The sequence below is a fragment of the Salmo trutta genome, chromosome 23 (genome assembly GCF_901001165.1).
Source record: "Salmo trutta chromosome 23, fSalTru1.1, whole genome shotgun sequence".
In the NCBI taxonomy this organism is placed as follows: Eukaryota; Metazoa; Chordata; class Actinopteri; order Salmoniformes; family Salmonidae; genus Salmo; species Salmo trutta.
Genome location: NC_042979.1, coordinates 7,523,854 through 7,545,578, shown reverse-complemented (window position 1 = coordinate 7,545,578; position 21,725 = coordinate 7,523,854). Strand labels below are relative to the sequence as shown.

The window sequence follows — 21,725 nt, the reverse complement described above, 5'->3', positions numbered from 1 at the left end:
AGAAGAGTGGTCAGGGCGTGACAGGGGGGTGTTTTTGGGTGTCTGTTTCATTGTGGGGTTTCTAGATTTCTATTTCTATGTTTTCTTTTCTATGCGTTGGCCAGGTATGGTTTCCAATCAGAGGCAGCTGTCTATCGTTGTCTCTGATTGGAAGCCATACTTAGGTAGCCTGTTTTCCATGTGTGGGTGTGGGTTGTTAATTTTGACTAGTGTTTGCCTCTGCTCTGCATTATGGCTTTTGTTGTTCTGGTTATTTAAAGTGGTTGGTGTATTGCATTTAGTTTCACGATGAATAAAAAGATGTGGAACTACGAACACGCTGCGTTTTGGTCCGATCCTTCAGAAAGCCGTGACAGAACAACCCACCAAAAAAGGACCAAGCAGTGTGGGAGGAAGTATCTGGAGTCATGGACTTGGGAGGAAATCCTGGATGGGAAAGGACCCTGGAGTCAGGCTGGGGAGTATCGTCGCCCGAGGGAGGAAATAGAAGAAGCAAAGAGGGAGCGACGATACTATGAGGCGCTATATCCTCCAAGAGGCAAATGTAGAGGCAGCACCAAAAACATTTTTTGGGGGGGCATACGGGAAGTTTGTCGATGTCAGGGGGAGCCCTGATCTTACTTCTCGGGCTTATCGGAGAGAGCCGTGGCGTAAACCGGAGACAGTCAGGGAGTCAATCGCAGAGCTCGACGCAAGATTCCCGGAGAGAGGTACTGGCGGAAAGGGCACTGCGAAGCGGGCGTGCTGAGGGGAGAGCAATGGGTTATGGTGTGATGCGCACTATATCGCCCATACGCACTCACAGCCCGGTGCAGTCGGTGCAAGCTCCTCATCGGTGTAGGGCGAAGATGGTCATTGAGCCAGGAAGGAGTAGGCCTGCTCAGCATGCCCGGTCTCCAGTTCGCCTCCATTGTCCGAAACATCCTGTGCCTCCTTCCCGCACTCGTCCTGAGGTGCGTGCTACCAGTCTGGCGCCACCTAGGCCAGTTCCACGCATCAGACCTCCAGTGTGCATGCCCAGTCCGGAGTGTCCTGTTCCTGCTCCCTGCACTGGTCCTGAGGTGCGCGTCACCAGTCTGGCGCCACCTAGGCCACTTCCACGCACCAGACCTCCAGCGACGCTCCCCAGTCCGGAGCCTCCAGCGACGCTCCCCAGTCCGGAGCCTCCAGCGGCGTCCCCAGTCTGGAGCCTCCAGCGGCGCTCCGCAGCCCGGAGCCTCCAGCGGCGCTCCGCAGCCCGGAGCCTCCAGCGGCGGCTCGCAGCCCGGAGCCTCCAGCGGCGGCCTGCAGCCCGGAGCCTCCAGCGGCGGCCCGCAGCCCGGAGCCTCCAGTGGCGGCCCGCAGCCCTCTTACAAGGGTCACGTCCTGACCCTTGTAAGAGGTCATTTTCCATAGTAGAGTGGTCAGGGTGTGACAGGGGGGTGTTTTGGGTGTGTTTTGGGGTTTCTGTTTCATTGTTTCATTGTACGGCTTTTGCTGTTTGGGTTATTTAAAGTGGTTGGTGTATTGCATTTAGTTTCACGATTAATAAAAAGATGTGGAACTACGAACATGCTGCGTTTTGGTCCGATCCTTCCGAAAGCCGTGACACCACCCAATCTACCTACCTCATCCCCATACTGTTTTTATCTTATTTACTTTTCTGCTCTTTTGCACACCAATATCTCTACATGCACATCATCATATGCTCATTTATCACTCCAGTGTTAATCTGCTAAATTGTAATTATTCGCTCCTACGGCCTATTTATTGCCTACCTCCTCATGCCTTTTGCACACACTGTATATAGACTTTCTTTTTTCTACTGTATCATTGACTTATTTATTGTGTTATTGGCTTGTTTATTGTTTACTCCATGTGTAACTCTGTGTTGTTGTCTGTGTCACACTGCTTTGCTTTATCTTGGCCAGGCCGCAGTTGTAAATGAGAACTTGTTCTCAACCTGCCTACGTGGTTAAATAAAGGTTAAATATATATATATATATATATACTGCTCAAAAAAATAAAGGGAACACTTAAACAACACAATGTAACTCCAAGTCAATCACACTTCTGTGAAATCAAACTGTCCACTTAGGAAGCAACGCTGATTGGCAATAAATTTCACATGCTGTTGTGCAAATGGAATAGACAACAGGTGGAAATTATAGGCAATTAGCAAGACACCCCCAATAAAGGAGTGGTTCTGCAGATGGTAACCACAGACCACTTCTCAGTTCCTATGCTTCCTGGCTGATGTTTTGGTCACTTTTGAATGCTGGCGGTGCTTTCACTCTAGTGGTAGCATGAGACGGAGTCTACAACCCACACAAGTGGCTCAGGTAGTGCAGCTCATCCAGGATGGCACATCAATGTGAGCTGTGGCAAGGTTTGCTGTGTCTGTCAGCGTAGTGTCCAGAGCATGGAGGTGCTACCAGGAGACAGGCCAGTACATCAGGAGACGTGGAGGAGGCCGTAGGAGGGCAACAACCCAGCAGCAGGACCGCTACCTCCGCCTTTGTGCGAGGAGGAGCAGGAGAAGCGCTGCCAGAGCCCTGCAAAATGACCTCCAGCAGGCCACAAATGTGCATGTGTCTGCTCACACAGTCAGAAACAGACTCCATGAGGGTGGTATGAGGGCCCGACATACACAGGTGGGGGTTGGGCTTACAGCCCAACACCGTGCAGGACGTTTGGCATTTGCCAGAGAACACCAAGATTGGCAAATTCGCCACTGGCGCCCTGTGCTCTTCACAGATGAAAGCAGGTTCACACTGCGCACGTGACAGACGTGACAGAGTCTGGAGACGCCGTGGAGAACGTTCTGCTGCCTGCAACATCCTCCAGCATGACCGGTTTGGCGGTGGGTCAGTCATGGTGTGGGGTGGCATTTCTTTGGGGGGCCGCACAGCCCTCCATGTGCTCGCCAGAGGTAGCCTGACTGCCATTAGGTACCGAGATGAGATCCTCAGACCCCTTGTGAGACCATATGCTGGTGCGGTTGGCCCTGGGTTCCTCCTAATGCAAGACAATGCTAGACCTCATGTGGCTGGAGTGTGTCAGCAGTTCCTGCAAGAGGAAGGCATTGATGCTATGGACTGGCCCGCCCGTTCCCCAGACCTGAATCCAATTGAGCACATCTGGGACATCATGTCTCGCTCCATCCACCAACGCCACGTTGCACCACAGACTGTCCAGGAGTTGGCGGATGCTTTAGTTCAGGTCTGGGAGGAGATCCCTCAGGAGACCATCCGCCACCTCATCAGGAGCATGCCCAGGCGTCGTAGGGAGGTCATACAGGCACGTGGAGGCCACACACACTACTGAGCCTCATTTTGACTTGTTTTAAGGACATTACATCAAAGTTGGATCAGCCTGTAGTGTGGTTTTCCACTTTAATTTTGAGTGTGACTCCAATTCCAGACCTCCATGGGTTGATAAATTGGATTTCCATTGATTATTTTCGTGTGATTTTGTCAGCACATTCAACTATGTAAAGAAAAAAGTATTTAATAAGATTATTTATTTCATTCAGATCTAGGATGTGTTGTTTAAGTGTTCCCTTTATTTTTTTGAGCAGTATATATATATATATATATTATTTTTTTTTAACTGCTCAGCCTCCAACCGCAAGAGCTACAGAGGTTAATGTGTACTGCCCAGTACATCATGGGGGCCAAGCTTCCTGCCACTATACCAGGCCTCTATACCAGGCGGTGTCAGAGTAAGGCCCTAATAATTGCCAAAGATTTCAGCCACCCTAGTCATAGACTGTTCTCTCTGCTACCACACGGCAAGTGGCACCGGAGTGCCAAGTCTAGGTCCAAAAGGCTTCTTACCAGCTTTTACACCCAAGCCATGACTGCTGAACAGCTAATCAAATGGCTACCCAGACTATTTGCATTAACCCCCCCCCTTTTTTTACACTGCTGCTACTCGCTGTTTATTGTCTATGATTAGTCACTTTACCTCTACCTACATGTACATATTACCTCAATTATCTGATTAACCTGTACCTCATTGTTATTTTATTGTTGCTCTTTTCTTTCTTTTTTTGTAAATGTTTTCTTAACTCTTTTCTTAACTGCATTGTTGGGCTTCTAAGTAAGCATTTCAAGATACGGTTGTATTCGGGGTATGTAACAAATAACATTTGATTTTGATTTAGCCTATAGCACATTTTCTATATTATTGGGTTAGGATTGGGTGGCCTCAGATTTTAACTTAATCAATCATCACATATAGTCGGGCGTTGCGGATGGGTTATTAGCAGTTGCTGCCGGGTGCGGGTTAACAAACAGCTGACCACTAGCGCACAGACACACATGCATGCAAACACACATGTGGAAGCACAAATGCATGAAAGTATGCAAGCATGGACACATCCACTAACACATTCTACTGTCATCATACCCATTGTGAACAATAGGTGTAAGGTTTAAAAGGAAATACTTTTGTTGTCCTCTTCTTTTTCCTCTGATGGAGGTTTTGACAAATGTTACTCTAAGCAGCATGTCTTACTGAAATATGTTCACTTACTGTAAATTGCATTTAAAATGTTTGTCTTTAGCCTACTATAAGCCTACTAAATCTGGGTCAAACAAACCTGGGCTAGTGCAGTGGGCAAAATATTTATTTTTTAATCTGCAAAGAACATCAGGAAATATCGGATCATGTTCTTGTAGGCTTAGGCTACATAGATCCCATAGCTAAGTAATATGGCCCACAGATTTTTATAAAGCAGAAGGCAATACCACGTTGAAAGTATTTTTGATGTGAGTTGTAAGAGCATAGTGATGCATGCAAATGTCCGACAAATATTGAAAATGCGCTGTAGGCTACAGTCAGAGACAGCAGAACGATTTTTTGACAGGGGGTGCAGGATACTTTTTTTTACCTGATTTTGATATGTTTCTGCTTAAAATTTCCAACATTTTGGTCGGCTATTTGTTAATCAACTCGCCTATAACTAGATACATGCAGCTTCTCTTCTGTCATTATATATTTCCATAGAATACTAAACAAACCCTTGCTTCAGTGGAGTTGAAATAGGTAAAGTTTGTTCTGTCATCTCTGCTTCTTTCGCCGAGCAAAGACATTTGGGGACCGGGGAGAAAATGCGATAGTTTAACAAAAAAAAAAACGGGAAAGATTTTCTGTGCAAAATGTCCAAATTACATCAGTTTGACCGGTTGTAAGGACATAGAAAGCTGTGAGAACGACACAACATGTTTCTGATAAGATTTCAGTTGGGCTTGGATACATATTTTATGTGGTTGTATTGATTTACTATCAACTAATGATGCTGATAAAGATAACACCTCTACAGATGGCATCTTAACTTTGCATTAGCATTCTCTCAAGATGCTGAAATAAATAAGTCCAATTTCTCTCCTGTTCCCGAGTCAACATTTTGCCCACATTTGGTGTATCGATTTACTGCAAGAAATGCTTAATTGTGATGGACTTAATATTAAGGCTATGTTCGAGGTTATAGACTTACAGTCAGTGTCCAGATTTCAGTTTCCATTTAACTAATCTGCATAGTGGGCTACGGTTGAAGTGCCATAGGTGCATCTGAACCAAATCTTTCTCAAACATCATTTTTCTGGCCCTCCCTTCTCTTTATTTGTAACTCTCTATTTTGCAGCTTTTCTCTTATCGAATTAAACTCCGACATTGTCGTTATTGCTTCCAACATTAACTTTTTCTCCCCATTCCCAAAAGCATTTGGTGATTGGCATATTTGGCGCGCATACAGTAAGGCCCTAAAGTTTAGGCTTATGCACTAATGCCAGAAAGGCTACATTTAGTTTTATTTCATTATTTTAGACTATCAATATAAATTACACAAGAATGATACATGTATGATACATTTATGGTTTTCTAATGTGTTGTTTTATCTTTATTCAACCCGCCCGCCACCCAACTGCCCTTCATCCACACAATATTTCATGACCCTAAACCCGTCGGACTGTAGGTTATGATGGATGAAATAATGGTTACATGTCAACCGTCCTATTGGTCTCATCATTGATTGGTGTAGTTGTGCGGCCTATACAGGCGCAACGTGCCTCCTGACGTTCTGGCGTGCTAGGGGTTAAATTGGGAGGTAGAAGGAGCCCTGTGCACTGTAGGGGAGTCGCCAATTCACCACATAGCGGCGCGTTCTGGGGCACATCTTAGCGGAAAACATCTGATTCCAACACGTCTCTGAAAAAGCGGTGTTTGATTCAACCTTCATAGCGGATAGGAGACGTGTCGACCGGTTTCGATAGCGTTCGAATAACATTCAGAACACTGGAAGACAAACCTCGAATATGAAGAATTCTGTCTGGCGCGCTTGTTAACGGTACGTGACATCCACATTCTTTCGCATCATTCACAGGCAGGGAAAGCTATTTGTGTTTCGCTGTCACGGAATGCTTCACTTTAAAATAGAAAGTCATACATTTGGAATTTATATTTTACATGCTGGATCAAACAAATCCAAGGAGCCCCCATGATTTTTCCATTAGATCCAGCTGTGCGCGCTATGCACACGTCGCAAAGGTAATGGTTTAGTGCTAGGTAATTGTGGGAGGTCGCTATTTTAGCTTTCTGAAAATATACTTCGCCTGAGTAACAGATCGCTTTTTTTTTCAGGACTACTTGTTGAATATTATATTTAAACTACGTTAAAATCATGTTTGGGGGACCTAAGATGTTTATCTGTTGAACAAGGCCGTCTTCATGGGCCTACCAAAACGGGTTATCATAGTCTCTTTTGCATTGCGCAACCATATTTATCCTTCTACTTCTTTTCAAAGCTGGATATTTGCGTGTATATGAAATGCCATAGATAATTAGTCATATACTTCCAGCATTTGTTAGTATCGCTAGTAGACAGTTGTCTGGCGATGTCGGAATGTAGTCTTTGTAGCCTTGGCCACTGTCTGTATCCACAGTGGGTCTAGGCTGCAGTTGTGGTATTTCACCATCCTATTGAGTGTCTGATTCATGCCCTGATCTCCTCCAGATGTGCTGAACAGAACTTCACTTTTCCTTCTAAAGAAGCAACACAACGCCCAGGATTGGGACATCACTCTCCGTTTTTGCAGCCATTCTGTTGACTTAGTGTAAATCTTTTCTTAAAAAAAAAAGAATTGTGTGTATGGCTTCAGCCTAGCTAGTTGAAGATGCCCGAAGAATGCAAAAGATGGTAGATGTTCTTGACGTAGCTTAACCATCCAGTGTTTGGAAAGTTGGTCCCCTGGCAGGTTTAAAATGCCTAATTACAAATAACCATGCTGCTGGCTAGTCCTTCTCTCACCTTTCTAAAGCTGTGGCATTGAGTATTTGCTCAGGAGGTGCCAATGGTTTTTGTCTGTTCTTAGATGGGGGGGGGGGGGGCAGTCTCTTCCTGCAGTTACTGTCAGGTTAGTTAGTCATGCTGACATTGAGAAGTTGTTTTAATTAGCTTTTTTTCTAAAGTTGCTGACACAGCCTCTTTTATTAGGGCAAAGTCACTGGGGCTGTCAGTCCATGGTAGTTACTGAACAGCTAGCATCATGTGCCTGACGTAACCACCACCCAAAAGGTAGTTCAGCCTTTCAACCCTGGCTGACAGTATCCCAATAACCCTCTTCTTGCCCATTTACTTGGCCTTTTGACTTGACACACACACACAAACACTGTGTTGTGATCCACAGATGACCCAATCAGTCATGTGGTGCTATCTGGGATCTGATTGGTTATCTAGTCAGTAATTTGGTTTGGGAAAGGAAACCCTTTCTGCTTGTTATCTGATAACTTATCGGCTATTAGGAACATAATTGTTTCCTCTGGGATAGCGGCCCGGTAAACACGCATGTAAAGTGTGAGAAGATTTACACTCGGTGACTGATAGGCCCAAAGGTTACGTGTGTCTTAAAGTGGGGGATGTAATCAAACCCTGTCTCCAGCTATCATATGATGACTGGAAAACTATTCTGGTAATTTTCGTAGACCTTGAATGCACTTTGGTGTGTTCAAGGTCTACGGAAAAAAATCTGCTCTCATAGCAGAAATGAAGACATGACAATTTTTATTGTCTTACTGCTGTCGCTCTTGTGATGCAAGCCATATAATACAAATGATTGCTGAATGCGAGATTTGGCTGTGGTTTCAAGTAATATTAGATGCTTCAACATTTGCCACCGTAGCTCTGCAAAGCATGTCATCTGACTTTCACCTGCTGAAATTAGTTTGGTTTAGAAGAGCTGCATACTTCTCTAATGGAAGTTTGTAAGTGTTATTATATCACTGATTTAGATGGTTAAAGGTGATATTGACACAAGGCCTAATGCACTAAATGTCCACTAAATGTCCCCTTATTTCCTATCTTAATAGAATATGGACTCGTCCAATCGCTTGAGGACAACTGTGACTGAGGACAGTCATTATACAATAATTTCATCTAAGGCTTTTCACCCTACTGAGTTGAGCCAAAGAAATGTGGACTGGGCTTGTTATGCATCCCCTGTAGTGGCTGGAACAGTGCTGAACAGGACAATGTGACAATAAATATTCAAGCCAGTGCGGTTCAGGTTGGCACAGTAGTGTGAAAAAGGGTACTAAAGGAGCTGCCTTGACTATCGTTTAAACAGCTTCCAGTCTCCCACTGTAGTTTTAATGTTGACGTGTTTACCAGTCATCAGGGGAATTAGGCAGAGCTGGACTCTACCTGACGAGACGAGTCAAGTTAATGTTAACTACTCTGTGCACTGATTTTACAAGAGCTTGTGGACTGTCAGCTTTGTACTTGTTTTCAGGAAATGGACTGTTTGTTTTTATGAGTAACCCCCCCCCCCAGCCTGACCCTGAGAGAGGACTACAAGAGGCCTCTATGTGGAGTGGCGGGAATTTAACTGGGGCTGTGTCATACATGAGGTTCTTGGAAATGTTTTCTCGACGCTCCGCGAGTAAGCGGGCGAGCAGTAGCCCGAGACTGCCGCGCAGATGAAACATCAGCCCACGGAGAGAAGCACAAGACAGAACTTCACTTAACTTTCTAGAGTTTTCGCTATCAACGTTTCCCTTCACTGTGGCAATTGTGATCAAATCAACAGCCACTTTCAATGTAACTATGCAAGAGAATTTGTTGTAGGCAGAACACATCGGCGTAGGATACTATTGCACTGACATGCACAACTCAGCCCGTACTCTACACAGACCTGTGCGGCATAACATTTACATTTTAGTCATTTAGCAAACGCTCTTATCCAGAGCGACTTACAGGAGCAATTAGGTTTAAGTGCCTTGCTCAACCAAGAAGAGCTGTAAAAAGCCTAAATGCAAATAGATCATTGCCATGATGCTTGTTTTGAGATCCAAGCGAGACTGGCATGTAGCCACGTGTGCTCATTTTGTTCATATACTTTGTTAGTTGGTGAGTTATTCGCCCAGTTATAGATCATTTGTAGTCAGCAATAGGGTAGTGATTGCTTCCTACAAGAGCACAAAACGTGTACATTTCTTGACAACTTTGAAAAGCAAGTCTGGTCAAGGGCTTTTATTTTTTTATTTCGTATTTTGAGACGGGCTTGAACACCACACATTGGCTTCTACTGTAGGCTGAATGATAGAACAGCTATTTCCATGTTAAAATGTTATGGGATGCATTTTCGCCATTGTTTTGACGGTAGGCCACTCTGGTAGGCCTACATTGTGATGAAATGGCCACAGTAGCCTAATTGGCAAAAGTTATATCTGGAAGTTACCTCAGCAGACCTGAAATTTGCTCAGTGCTGAAAAATGGAGGCAACATTGGTTCTTGACCTTGTATGTCTCATTATTCCTGAGTTACTCTATTTTGCAGAAATGGAGTTTAGCAGACCTATGTCTTCGATCCTGCCTCAGTCACATTCTTGGACATTACTATACATTGTCAATCCTTTGCACTGTAGTCTGTTTCTCACCTTTTTTACGGTTTTAGACTACAGTTGCTGAGGGTGGGTTGCACGCTCTACTGTCATGTTGTCCTTAGCTGTGTGTTATGAGAGTACTGGAGCGTATGGCCTGGTTTTAAACACCAACCAGGTAGCGTAAGATTAACTTAATTTAATAGCTCAACCTTTGTTCACTCCCAACCTTTGCTCTCCTCTGCCATAGTCAGTCAAGGCTAATTTCCAGTAGCGAGGTGATCTACGCGGCATCTGCAAGTGCCCCTGAAGGTATGTGTCATATGAAAATAAATGCTTAGCGTTTAGCTGCTGAAATCAACCAGTGGTAGTTGTTTAATGTGCTGTTGTAGTGTTTCTCTTGCTCTCTCTCAGAAAGAAGCCATTTTGTTCCCTAATCCAGCTGAGTGTTGATGGTTCCAGAGCTCTGTCTGTTGGCAGTCAAGTCTCCTCTTGCAGTTTACTGGTCGGCCACTGACTTTCTATTTTACTGTAGGCTACTCTGTCTGTGCTCGGTTTCTGTCTTTGTTTGTCATGAAGGGCCTAGTTACAGCTGTGATAGTCATAATGAACTGTAGCTATAGCTGTTAATAGCAAATGTCTCCTACCATAACCAGAGGAGCAAGTTGCACACAGATGGACAGTGTGGTAGTACCCAGCTGTCCTTTAGCCTCAGGTAGGGTGACCCTAAGCTGAGTGTGACTTTCTAAGAAGCTGTCACTACGTTCTCTAAAACCAGAATGGCTGAGTGTTCCTTTAATATGTCTTGATGTTCCATGGCTCGCTCTGCCCCTTACTGTCTTCACTTTACTGAAAGAGGAGCAATGTCAATCACAATGGATTATACTCAAGCATATTTTCCTGAAGTACAGTGCATTGCAAAAGTATTCATCCCCCTTGGTGTTTTTCCTATTTGTTGCATTACAACCTGTAATTTAAATTGATTTTTATTAGGATTGTATGTAATGGATATACACAAAATAGTCCAAGTTGTTTGAAGTGAAGAAAAAAAAAAATATATATATATATATATATAAAAAAAAAAAAAGTGGTGCGTGCATATGTATTCACCCCCTTTGAAGAGCAAGGAGCTCTCCAAACGGGTCAGGGACAAAGTTGTGAAGTACAGCGCAGGGTTGTGTTATTAAAAAATATCAAACTTTGAACATCCCATGGAGCACTATTAAAAAAATATGGCACCACAACAAACCTGCCAAGACAGGGCCGCCCACCAAAACTCATGGACCAGAAAAGGAGGGTATTAGTCAGAGGCAGAGGCCAATGAGAACCCTGAAGGAGCTGCAAAGCTCCACAGTGGAGATTGGAGTATCTGTCCATAGGACCACTTTAAGCTGTACACTCCACAGAGCTGGGCTTTACAGAAGAGAGGCCAGAAAAAAAGCCTTTGCTTAAAGAAAAAAATAAGCAAACATGTTTGGTGTTTGCCAAAAGGCACGTGGGAGACTCCACAAACATATGGAAGAATGTACTCTGGTCAGATGAGACTACAATTGAGCTCTTTGGCCATCTTGGAAAATGCTATGTCTGGTGCAAACCCAACACCTCTCATCACCCCGAGAATACCATCCTCACAGTGAAGCGTGGTGGCAGCATCATGCTGTAGGGATGTTTTTCATCGGCAGGGACTAGGAAACTGGTTAGAATTGAAGGAATGATGGATGTCGCTTAATACAGGGAAATTATTGAGGGAAGCCTGTTTCAGTCTTCCAGAGATTTGAGACTGGGATGGAGGTTCACCTTCCAGCAGGACAAAGACTCTCAGTATACTGCTAAAGCAACACTCAAGTGGTTTAAGGGGAAACGTTTAAATGTCTTGGAATGGCCTAGTCAAATCCCAGACCTCAATCCAATTGAGAATCTGGTATGACTTAAAGATAGCTGTATACCAGCGGAACCCATCCAACTTGAAGGAGCTGGAGCAGTTATTCCTTGAAGAATGGGCAAAAACCCCAGTGGCTTGATGTGCGAAGCTTATAGACATACCCCAAGAGACTTGCAGCTGTAATTGCTGAGAAAGGTGGCACTACAAAGTGTTTATTTTGGGGGTGAATAGTTCTGTATTGTCTTTTTATAAAATACATTTTGCTTCTTCAAAGTGGTAGGCATGTTGTGTAAATCAAATGATACAAACCCCCCCCCAAATATCTGTTTTAATTCCACGTTGTAAGGCAACAAAATAGGAAAAATGCCAAGGTGGTTGAATACTTTCTCAAGCCATTGTAGGTTACATGGAACAGCTTTAATTTGAACACCCAGCCTCTCACCCTAAGATCTTTATGACAGCCTAGAGTTGGACTGGACAGGGCCTCTGCCCTATGTGAATCACATGACTGACAGGACGCACTGTTCAAAAGAGGAAGTGTGTGTGTGTGTCTGACTAGTTGCGCAGCTGTTTCTGATGTTCTCCAGGTGTTCCTTTCTCGCACATATTGTCTTAATTAAAGACCCCACAGAGTTTAATCACCTACCATCCCTACATGCATGGCTATCAATGGGTTACAGCAAGGCTACAATATGGGTCAAAATGATGTGTGGTTAGTAAGAATGAGGTACTGGGTCATGGCTCCTCATTGTGGATCATTATAGGGATATTACTTTTTACGATGCTCACACAACCTTTTAGGGGACAATTTCAGGTAGCAGAAGCTGTTAATCTTTAAAATGTTTGGAGCTGTAATGTCTTTGTTCTGTTATCATTCTTTTATCACAATGTTTTTGTAAACAAGTTAATGTTGTGATGTGAAATCTAATTTCATACTTTAATTTTCCAAAAGCTTAAAGTAATTGTCCAGTGTTTCCTGATTTCTATGAAATATGACCTATAATTAGTAATGAGTGAAATACTTTTCTTTCTGAAAAAATTGTAATTAAAGATGTACTATGCAGAAATCGCCCTGCCATTTCCCGGTTGTTTAAATTTTAGTTTGCTTTTTTTAGGTTTGGGACAAAACAAGCAAGTATTGTGTAGAGGATCATTGTACCATCTAAACCACTGAAATATTTTCCATAACTGAAAATGTAGTATTTAAAGCTGGTTTAAAAGACCCCAAAATTAAACTTTAGAACGGGAAGCATAGAAATGGCGCACATGGAACAGATCTACCACTTCTTAGACACACTTTCAGTGAGTGGCAGATCTGACACTTCAATGTGAATATTGCCGCTTTAATATGTTAAAGCAGTTTTTGTGTCAGAATGGTGTGGCCATATGCCGGTCATTAAAAATATGAATGCGATTAAACTGCTGATATTACATTTGTCATTTTATGCTTTGACCCATATGAGTCAACAACATTGTTTGGGTACGAGTTAATATTCTGTTAACTTTTAAAGTGACTTTCACTGGACAGTTGCTTTAACATCGGCGTGTAGTTGCATTATATTTCTCACTCCATCTCCCCCTCCCTCCTACAGGCACATAACGGAGCATGTGCTAGTGCTGAGCCTCTTTGCTGAGTTGACCCCCTGGCCTGAACAAGAAGTTGCCGTCTGATTTGGTTTACCTGTCCTGACTCCAGTAAGGCTAGCCCCTATCCCCCACCATGTCTACTGAAGGGGAGAGCGCTGCACCCGTGGTCCCGGCTGCCCCCTCCAGCACCCCCGCCTCCACAACCAGCCCTCCCACCACACCCTCCACAGCACCAGCCAAGACCCCCTTTAAGAAAGAGAAGAAGAAAGGTACTATATGCAAGGGGCCTCTCCTTCTTTCCCCACATGGGATTTGGTGTTTATGGGACGGATCAGACTTGACCTTTGGTCTAGTTTTACCTCTTGCTTTCCATGCGTCTTGTGGTGTGATGGTTGAGGCTACGTCATGAATTATAGATGGAATTCTCAACCAAAGTGACAATTGATTCAATGAATCACTTTTCTCTCCTTCCCTTCACCCAGCTCCAGAGAAGACTGATGAGTACCTGCTGTCAAGGTTCCAGGGTGATGGTGTGCGGTACAAGGCCAAGCTGATCGGCATCGACTATGTCCCAGAGGCCCGAGGGGACAAGATGAGCCAGGACTCCATGATGAAACTCAAGGTACCAGATATTAGGATGCAGACGCTACAGGACACGTTAGTAAAGAGCAAACTGAATGTGAATTTTGTTAGTCTGTTTTCTATGGTAATTTCTCTCTGGGTGTGCATATGGTGGTGGGCTGTGTGTTAGTATGTCATTGTGTTGTCGTTTTTGCAGGGCATGGCAATAGCTTCTCGGTCCCAGGGCAAACACAAGCAAAGGATCTGGGTCAACATATCCATGTCGGGCATCAAGATCATTGATGAGAAAACAGGGGTGAGGACAACTGTTTGACTTTCTAATCCACAGTTCATCCCTCTGTTCCTCTTTCTAAATCATGTCTCAGTGGCTGGGGAGTATCAACTTTTCCTACCAACCTTTACAACTACAATTCCTATAATAGAGACATTTTCACAAGGTAAACACAGAACATGATCTCAGTCGAGTAGATTCCATGTTGGCCTAAATGCAAGTGTTTATTATTAGGTTATTGAAGACTGTTTTTAAAATCAGTTTTCTCCCCTCTCCCTCTCAGGTGATAGAACACGAGCACATAGTGAATAAGATCTCATTCATCGCCAGAGACGTAACGGATAACAGGGCCTTCGGCTACGTGTGTGGGGCCGAGGGACAGCACCAGTTCTTCGCCATAAAGACTGGCCAGCAGGTAAGATGCACGGGGACACGCGCAGATTGTTGCAAGTAGTTGATTGTCTGACTGTTTTTCCATTCATCTCCTCTCCATATAGGCAGAGCCCCTGGTCATTGACCTAAAGGATCTATTCCAGGTCATCTTCAACATGAAGAAGAAGTCCGAGGCCTCACAGAAGGTAAATAACTAGGGTGGGGTTTGTGTTCAGTAGGGCATACCATAGAAAAACATATTTTCTACAGAAAAGTAAAATTTGTTTTGTATGTACTGGTAGTACAGCCCTGTTTCCATTTTTTTCTTCTCCCTACTGAACATGATCCAGGTATTTATAAAAAAAAGAAATTGGGGGGGGGGGGGGGGGGGGGCTGCTGATGACTGGACAGAGAACACTGCTTTCATTGCAATACCAATGAGATGACTCATCGCATTCAATAAGTAAATGGAATGGAGAACATATTACATTCCTCCAATGGGAATATTCACCATGTTTCTCCTCTCTTTTCAGGATGGGAGTAATAATGCAGTAGCTGAGGTAAGAGCCAACATACACAGGCAAACTATAAGCTTCATCTGCAACGTACTGCATACTTGACCTCCTACTGCTGTGTTTTCATTTACAGAATGGCGGCGATGCCTTGCTCAGTATCGATGGCCAGGCTGGCACTGCCAAAGTAAGTGTTTTAAAGACATTGGAATCGTACATGTAATCGAGTGCAAAGTGGATGCAGAAGAGGATTCTCCAGGCACAAGTGTCTACTAGTAGATGTTCTGTGGTGTTGAGTCTCACTTCATGATACATCCAGTATAATATTTTTTTTAAGATGCTTAAAAATTGATATGTTTTTGTTTAGGAGGTGCAACAGCTGGATTTGTTTGGCGACATGTCCACCCCTCCAGACATCCATTCTCCTACAGTAAGTCAGCCTGCTGTTGGGTTCACTGGATGTGCACCCATTATGGGAATATTTATTTCTGGGAATATACTCATAATGTGGAAAGGCCTAAGTGTTAGAGCTGGGGGAAATGCTCATAACAGACTTCACACATGGATGGGGCCAATGGTTGGCAATTGTTATATGCCATGCTTATCTTCGAAGTGAACTTTTTGGACAGAACGGACAACAACAAATGACCTTGCTGGTATTTTAAATATTGGCGGCGTTTTGCACCCTTTCTTATTCCTAACAAGGATCTTTTCCCCCAATTGTATAATCAGGTGGCTTTGACTACTCAAGTTCTGGTAAAGTTCCTCTCAGGTGCTAGCTAGCTCAGTCTTGCCCTTGGCCATAGATGTTTTGTTCTGCATTGTGGATGTATCCCAGTCTTTTGCCCCAAACCATAGCTTAACTGTGTAACTTCACCCCTTAAACCAATCACACCATCTCATGTCGCACAGGGCTCTCAACTCAACTCTGTAAAGGTCTGTCTGTAATAAGTGTGTTTATTAACTTGAGGTAGTTTTGATGGATTACGACGGTCAAATCCTGGCTATATCGTAAATGACGACGCAGTCCAAATAATGCTTGTAATCCCTTAGACACAAAGGCGGGTGCCTTGACAAAGCACATTCCTACAGTTGAGTTTCTGAATCCTGTTTAATTGTTTGTTTAGCTGTCACCACTGTTGCTTTATCAATCAAACCGTCTTCTCATGTCATTTGTTATTCATTAAGCTGTGTTAACAGTTACTTCTCTCTTTCAGCGCAACAGATTTTTATTTTTTTTCTCTCTCCCTCTCGTTCCCTCCCTTGATAACCAGGAGACTAATGATATCCTATTGCTGGATCTGTCTGCTGAGGTTGACAGCAATCAGAACTGTATAAAAGGAAATCCCTTCACTTCCTGTACACCAAACCCTTGGGGCACCCCCCAGACAGAGAACCCCTTCTCATCCACGTTTGGCTTCTTTCCAACCCCAGACACTGACCCTTTCGGCAATGACCCCCTTGCCCAATCAGCACCCCCCCGTTCTCTGATCTCAGCCCCCTCCACCAATCACAACCAAGAGAGCTCTGTTCACTTCTTGGGTAGGCCAATCAGGAACGGTGTTGGTCTTAACGAAGACTCTGACAACTTCGGTCAGCAGTTGAGCGGGTTGTCCAATAAGAACATGATCCTGGCTCTCAATAATGGCCAGTGGCCACTAGGGGGAGTGATGACAGAAGAGAGCAGGGTCCCTGTTCCTGTCCAGAATGGTTTGGGACCTGTGCACTCACCACAGAACCCCTTTCTTGACATTTCTGGGAAAAGCCCACTCCTTTGTAATGGCGTGATGTTTGATCCACAACCCCCTGCCCCTGTGGGTCCTAGCAAGGATGGTTCGGTTGTGATAAGCCCCCCTCCACAGAGCACTAAGGCTGGACGAGGTCGGAGGAGTGCCAAGGTGAAGCTCCATAAAGGTCCTATGATGTTGCTGCATGTCTGAGAATGAGTCTGTCTGCACACCACCTCCCCAAACCAAAATTGGTCTTCTAACAACAACCCCCTTTCACAGCACTGAGATACCATGCTGGCATATTCTATTCCTACTGGCCAACGGGTAGCATTGCACTGTGTTTTGTCTTTACCAACATGGTTTTGGTACAAGGATATTAGGGTTGGTGTTTTTGTCTCTGGGGATACAACTGGAACTGGTATGGGTTTCTAACGTAACTGCATGTGGTGTTGCTCACATGGCTTCTCTAACCTGCTTGTCTCTGGAGATTAACAACCTCTCTGCTTGACTGTAACCGCTATGTTTATCTCCTGTTGCTATCTATTTATATGTTCCTTGTCTTAACATTCATGCTTCAGTGAGGTGTGGAGGTAAGTGTTGGTGTTTGTCTTAAGTATTATTAGAGATGTGTTTTTTAAAGATTATCATAATGTGAGTACAGTAGAAGTATGATAGTTTTTCAAATGCATTATCATCCATATAAACCTTGTCATTAATTCAGTGCTCACTACAGTTTTCCCTTGTTAACTGGCCCTCAATGCATAATCAATTGTTCAATATCCCTGTAGTAAATTTGGTTTCCTTATTTGCGGTTTGACCACCAGTCTCCTCCTGCCAATGACCTGTTTGGGACCGACCCATATGCTGCTCTCAGTCAGCCTGACTGCTCATCTGCCTCTGACCTCTTCAACAGTCCGACCACCACCTCTCCCATAGCAGCTCTGGGTAAGACTAGTGGCGCCATTGGCTCCAAATCGTGAGAACCCATGTTGTGTTAAAGCAAAACAATTGGCTAGTTTAAATCGGCATTGGCGCAAATCATGCTTTAGCTATGCTTTAGCTATGCTGCTTTTGAGGCAATCTAGATGGCGTTTGAAGTTCTGTTCAGTCTACCTACTGTACCCAAACCTAAATGAAAGTCACCTCATCACCCTCTTCTCTCGCCTGTTCTTCCTCTGTCCTCCAGGAGCATTGCAGTTGGGTCCCCCTTCAGTCACCATTCATGGGACAGCCACATCACAGTGGGGAGTCCCAGCACCTTCCATGTTCACCATGCCAGGAGGGGTAACACTCCACAACCCCCAGACCACCTTCCCCCAGCCATCTGCCTTCGGTGCCCTTCCCATACCACCGGCCCCCTGGGGCCAGCAGGCTCCATCCCCGTATGGGGCCCAGCCGGTCACCCAGGCTTGGGGACAGCCTGCTCCTGCAGGGCCCATGGTTGCACCTGGCTGGGGCCAGCCTCCCATGGCTAACCCCTTCCAACCCGGCCCTTATGCCATGATGGGAGGCCCTCCACAGGGTATGCCACAAGGTCCACCCCGGCCCCCACCCCGGCCCCCAGTCAAGGAGGCCCCAGCTATGGTAGAACCCAGTGCCTTCACGGCTCTGGACCCCCTGGGAGGGGAGAAGGAGAAGAAGACTGGGAAGGACATGTTCAAGGACTTCCAGATTGCTAAACCTCCAGCCATCCCGGCCAGGAAGGGGGAGCAGGCTCCTGGATCCGCCCCCAGCACTAATGGGGATGGTGCATTTGCCCAGTACTTCTCCAGCAAAGTGGGCATGCTCCAGGAGTTTGCGGATCACGACGACTTTGAAATTCAGAGCCAGATTTCAGCGGTTGCCAATGGTAATGGCGGTTATTTGGAATTTCAAAATCATATAAAAATCTATAGATTTTATATCATCTAGCCCCAGCAAATATCAAGTCTAAGTTCAATGAAAATGTACTCGTCAAATGCGCCGAATACAACGGGTGTAGACCTTAGTGTGTAATGCTTGCTTAGGAGCCATTTCCAACGATGCATTTTGTTTTTACATTTTTTTTAAATGGTCCGGTACCGACTGCCGGACGGTAGCACAGTGAAGTCTATGGCTTGGGTTACAGGATGTTTTGATGTACAGTACCAGTCAAAAGTTTGGACACCTACTCATTCAAGGGTTTTTCTTTATTTTTACTATTTTCTACATTGTAGAATAATAGTGAAGACAAACTATGAAACAACACATGGAATCATGTAGTAAGCAAAAAGTATTAAAGAAATATATTTAAGATTCTTCAAAGTAGCCACCCTTTGCCTTGACAGTTTTGCTTTCTCTCGGAAAAGCATTCCAGGTGAATCTGGTCAACAGTCTTGAAGGAGTTCCCACATGCTGAGCACTTGCTGGCTGCTTTTCCTTCACCCTGTGGTTCAACTCATCACAATCACCCAACCTCAACCCAATTTTGGAGGCTAGGTCATCTGATGCAGCACTCATCACTCTTCTTAGTCAAATAGCCCTTACACAGCCTGGAGGTGTTTTGGGTCATTGTCCTGTTTAAAACAAATGATAGTCCCACTAAGCGCAAACCAGATGGGATGGCGTATTGCTGCTGAATGAATAAATCACCAGCAAAGCACCATCACGCTTCATGGTGGGAACCACACATGCGGAGATCATCCATTAGACGTGGACAGATTTCCACGTCTAATGTCCATTGCTTGTGTTGCTTGGCCCAAGCAAGTCTTCTTATTGGTGTCCTTTAGTAGTTTCTTTGCAGCAATTTGACCATGAAGGCCTGAATAACGCAGTCTCCTCTGAACAGTTGATATTGAAATGTGGCTGTTACTTGAACTCTGAAGCAATTATTTGGGCTGAAATTTCTGAGGCTGGTAACTATAATGAACGTATCCTCTGCAGCAGAGGTGACTCAGTCTTTCTTTCCTGCACTTGATGGTTTTTGCAACTGCACTTGAAGAAACTTTAAAAGTTCTTGACATTTTCTGGATTGACTGACCTTCAAGTAATGATTGACTGTCGTTTCTCTTTTCTTATTTGATATGGACTTGGTCTTTTACCAAATAGGGCTATCTTCTGTTTACCACCCCTACCAATTGATTGGCTCAAAAGCGTTAAGAAGGAAGGATAGAGATTCCACAGATTACCTCTTAACAAGGCACACCTGGCAATTGAAATGCATTCCAGATGACTACCTCATGAAGCTGGTTGAGAGAATGCCAAGTGTGCAAAGCTGTCATCAAGGAAAAGGGTGGCTACTTTGAAGCATCTCAAATATAAAATATATTTTGAAAAAACACTAACTTTTATTTACTACATGATTCCAAATGTGTTATTTCATAGTTTTGATGTCTTCACTATTATTCTACAATTTATAAAGATAGAAACCCTTGAATTGTGTCTAAACTTTTGACTGGTATTGTATCTGAGAAATATATTTATTTTTAATCCACCTGATTCTTTTCCTGTCTTTAGACTCACCCACACCGGCCCCACGGCAAGCTGCTCCCATGTCTTCTGCAGCGGCCCCCGTTCCAGGGCTCCTGGATGCCTTTGCCCCAAATCCATCCCCAGGCCTGGCTCCAGCAACAGGTCTCAACCAGAGCCTATTTGATGATGCATTTGGCACGGCAAGTCCTAATGCCTTTGGAGCACCACTCCTAGCAATGGTATGGAAACGGACTCGTATCACAATGAATCCTATCAAACTCCAATCAATTGATGATAACGTACTGCTTTGTATCACTTTTTACGACAGAACACTCCTGTTGCCCAGACCACTGGCAGCTCGGATCCCTTCGGAGACCCCTTTGGAAACCCCTTTGCCTAAGTGACATCCTGCCCATCAGTTCCAGATAATAAGCAGCAAAGCTCTACGACCAAATAAGATCTTCAGAACCAGCTACTACAACAAGCGCCAGACAATCTACATGATTGCGTCTTTTAGCCCCTTCCCTGATGCACACAAAGTAACTCCTCACCTGCATTTTTTTGATGTCAGTTACTTAGCTTCACCCAAACCACCTTCACTTTAAAGATGCACTCCAGAAATGTGTAACTTTTCCTGATGGAAAAACAATATCCCACATATAAATACAGTAATGTATACACTTAAGGGGGGGGGGGGGGGGGGGGGGGGGGGGGGAAGGTTTTCAGCCAAAAAAAAATAACTTAAAAATATATATTTTTTAAGATGAGTGCAAACTTCCTGGAGTAGGCCAATTCAAGGAGTTGGTCTGTGACTTTAAGTAAATCAGGTGATGAATGAGCTGGAGGACTTTAATATGTATGTCTTGCCCAATCAGTAGTAGTAGTTTGTTTCTGTTCCCAAATCACTTAGTTTTTCAATGCCACTGAATGAAATGTATTGTAATGAAATTATTCTCGTAAGGGAGGAACATGGATGGAAGGCCCTGCAAATACTCTGTTTATTAAACGCAAATTTCTTTCATTGTGGACTTTGTCTGTCGTGTCTTGGATATTATTCTTCTTAGGGAAATATTGTTACGGGGGTTATTACTGTATGCCTCCACCTTAGCATGCTAAAACAGGGTAACATTCATGTGTGTTTTATAGGCCACTCAAGTTTTCATAGACATGTACTTGTGTGGGGTGCAATGTTTCATTCCACTTATGAAATAACAGTTACTGAGTTGTATAAGTGGACCTGGATCTTCAGAATCTAAAACTGAGAAAAGGTTAAATTCATTGATGTGCAATTTTGGTTGCTAATACATACTTGCCTTATCCAAATAAGCCTATAGATACTTTAACGATTCACCCAATGAGTGTAGACTGTAAAGCACCTGGTTAAATGTAAGACAATCCTAGGTTACTATTACCCAAGCTAATTGTATTTTATTCATACAATATATTTTAGTCATTTAGCAGATGCTCTAATCCAGAGCGATTTACAGTAGTGAATGCATT

The 21,725-nt window shown here is 44.1% G+C and overlaps 1 protein-coding gene across 3 annotated transcripts; it reads left to right on the top strand.

Annotated features, from left to right (window-relative positions):
- Positions 1-6,098: 6,098 nt before the first annotated feature.
- Positions 6,099-21,251, top strand: LOC115159188 (disabled homolog 2). 3 transcript variants are annotated; one of them, XM_029708664.1, is made up of 15 exons: positions 6,099-6,331; positions 10,111-10,172; positions 13,335-13,598; positions 13,812-13,951; positions 14,108-14,206; positions 14,466-14,597; positions 14,680-14,760; positions 15,088-15,114; positions 15,203-15,253; positions 15,434-15,496; positions 16,341-16,964; positions 17,621-17,741; positions 17,983-18,645; positions 20,271-20,464; positions 20,554-21,251. In XM_029708664.1, the coding sequence occupies exons 3-15, from the start codon at positions 13,463-13,465 to the stop codon at positions 20,623-20,625; spliced, it is 2,403 nt and encodes an 800-aa protein (XP_029564524.1). In that variant the 5' UTR covers positions 6,099-6,331; positions 10,111-10,172; positions 13,335-13,462; the 3' UTR covers positions 20,626-21,251. The 3 variants fall into 3 exon arrangements, with proteins under 3 accessions (XP_029564524.1, XP_029564525.1, XP_029564526.1); XM_029708665.1 differs by lacking the exon at positions 10,111-10,172; XM_029708666.1 differs by lacking the exon at positions 16,341-16,964 and having other exon boundaries at positions 6,101-6,331.
- The last annotated feature ends 474 nt before the right edge of the window (positions 21,252-21,725 follow it).